This window comes from Tupaia chinensis, unplaced genomic scaffold (genome assembly GCF_000334495.1).
Source record: "Tupaia chinensis unplaced genomic scaffold, TupChi_1.0 Scaffold000214_1, whole genome shotgun sequence".
Lineage (NCBI taxonomy): Eukaryota > Metazoa > Chordata > Mammalia > Scandentia > Tupaiidae > Tupaia > Tupaia belangeri.
In genome coordinates this window covers 1,403,902-1,404,518 of record NW_006159689.1, presented here as the reverse complement: position 1 = coordinate 1,404,518, position 617 = coordinate 1,403,902, and the positions used below count along the sequence as shown (strand labels likewise).

Genomic DNA, 617 nt, shown 5'->3' with positions numbered 1-617 from the left:
GGGCAGGGGCAGGACATGCCTGTGCGAGACGTTCCACGGCTTCAGCCGGGGGTCCTCTGGGGGAGTGGAAAGGGACGGGTCAGATCACTCGGACCCTGACAGCCGGGCCCCCCACGCCTGTGGAGCGCCAGAGCTCACCTGTGAGGCGGCCCCAGGTGCGATTGCCGTCTCCCTCCCGCAGCGCCTGCCTCTCCGACACGGCCCTCTTGATCTCATCCAGTACCAGGTTGAGCTCCTTGGAGCGCTTGAGGCTCTCCTGCTCAGCTGCATGCAGCCGGTCCCGCAGCGCCAGGAACTCCCGCTGGTAAACATCCACCGCGTCGCCTGCGGGCCACATGCTCGCCATCACCAGGGGGCGGCCTGGAGCCCACCTACCACCCTCCCGGTGCCAGCAAGCCAGGCTGAACGCCCATCTGTGCAACTCCCCACCTCCATCTGTTCTCCTGTTGGCCCCACGCCAGCTCCTGGGTTACCTGAGTGGCCCTGAAGTCACACTGACGTGCACACGGGGAAAAGAGCCTGCCAGGGACTCGCCCTCTCCCTGGGTAGCTCCTCCTTCCAGGAGGTATCTGACATGCGGCTTCGCAGATCCCACCTGCCCAGATAGGAGCTGGGGA

General features: G+C 66.1%; 1 protein-coding gene across 1 annotated transcript in view; it reads right to left on the bottom strand.

The window, feature by feature from the left end:
* Positions 1-324, bottom strand: part of MGAT4B (alpha-1,3-mannosyl-glycoprotein 4-beta-N-acetylglucosaminyltransferase B) — a gene marked incomplete at its 5' end in the record, with an annotated part of 4,680 nt that extends 4,356 nt beyond the window's left edge. The window contains 2 exon segments of the mRNA XM_014587478.1: positions 16-56; positions 139-324. Coding sequence (XP_014442964.1) covers positions 16-56; positions 139-324 — 227 coding nt within the window.
* Between the last annotated feature and the right edge of the window lie 293 nt (positions 325-617).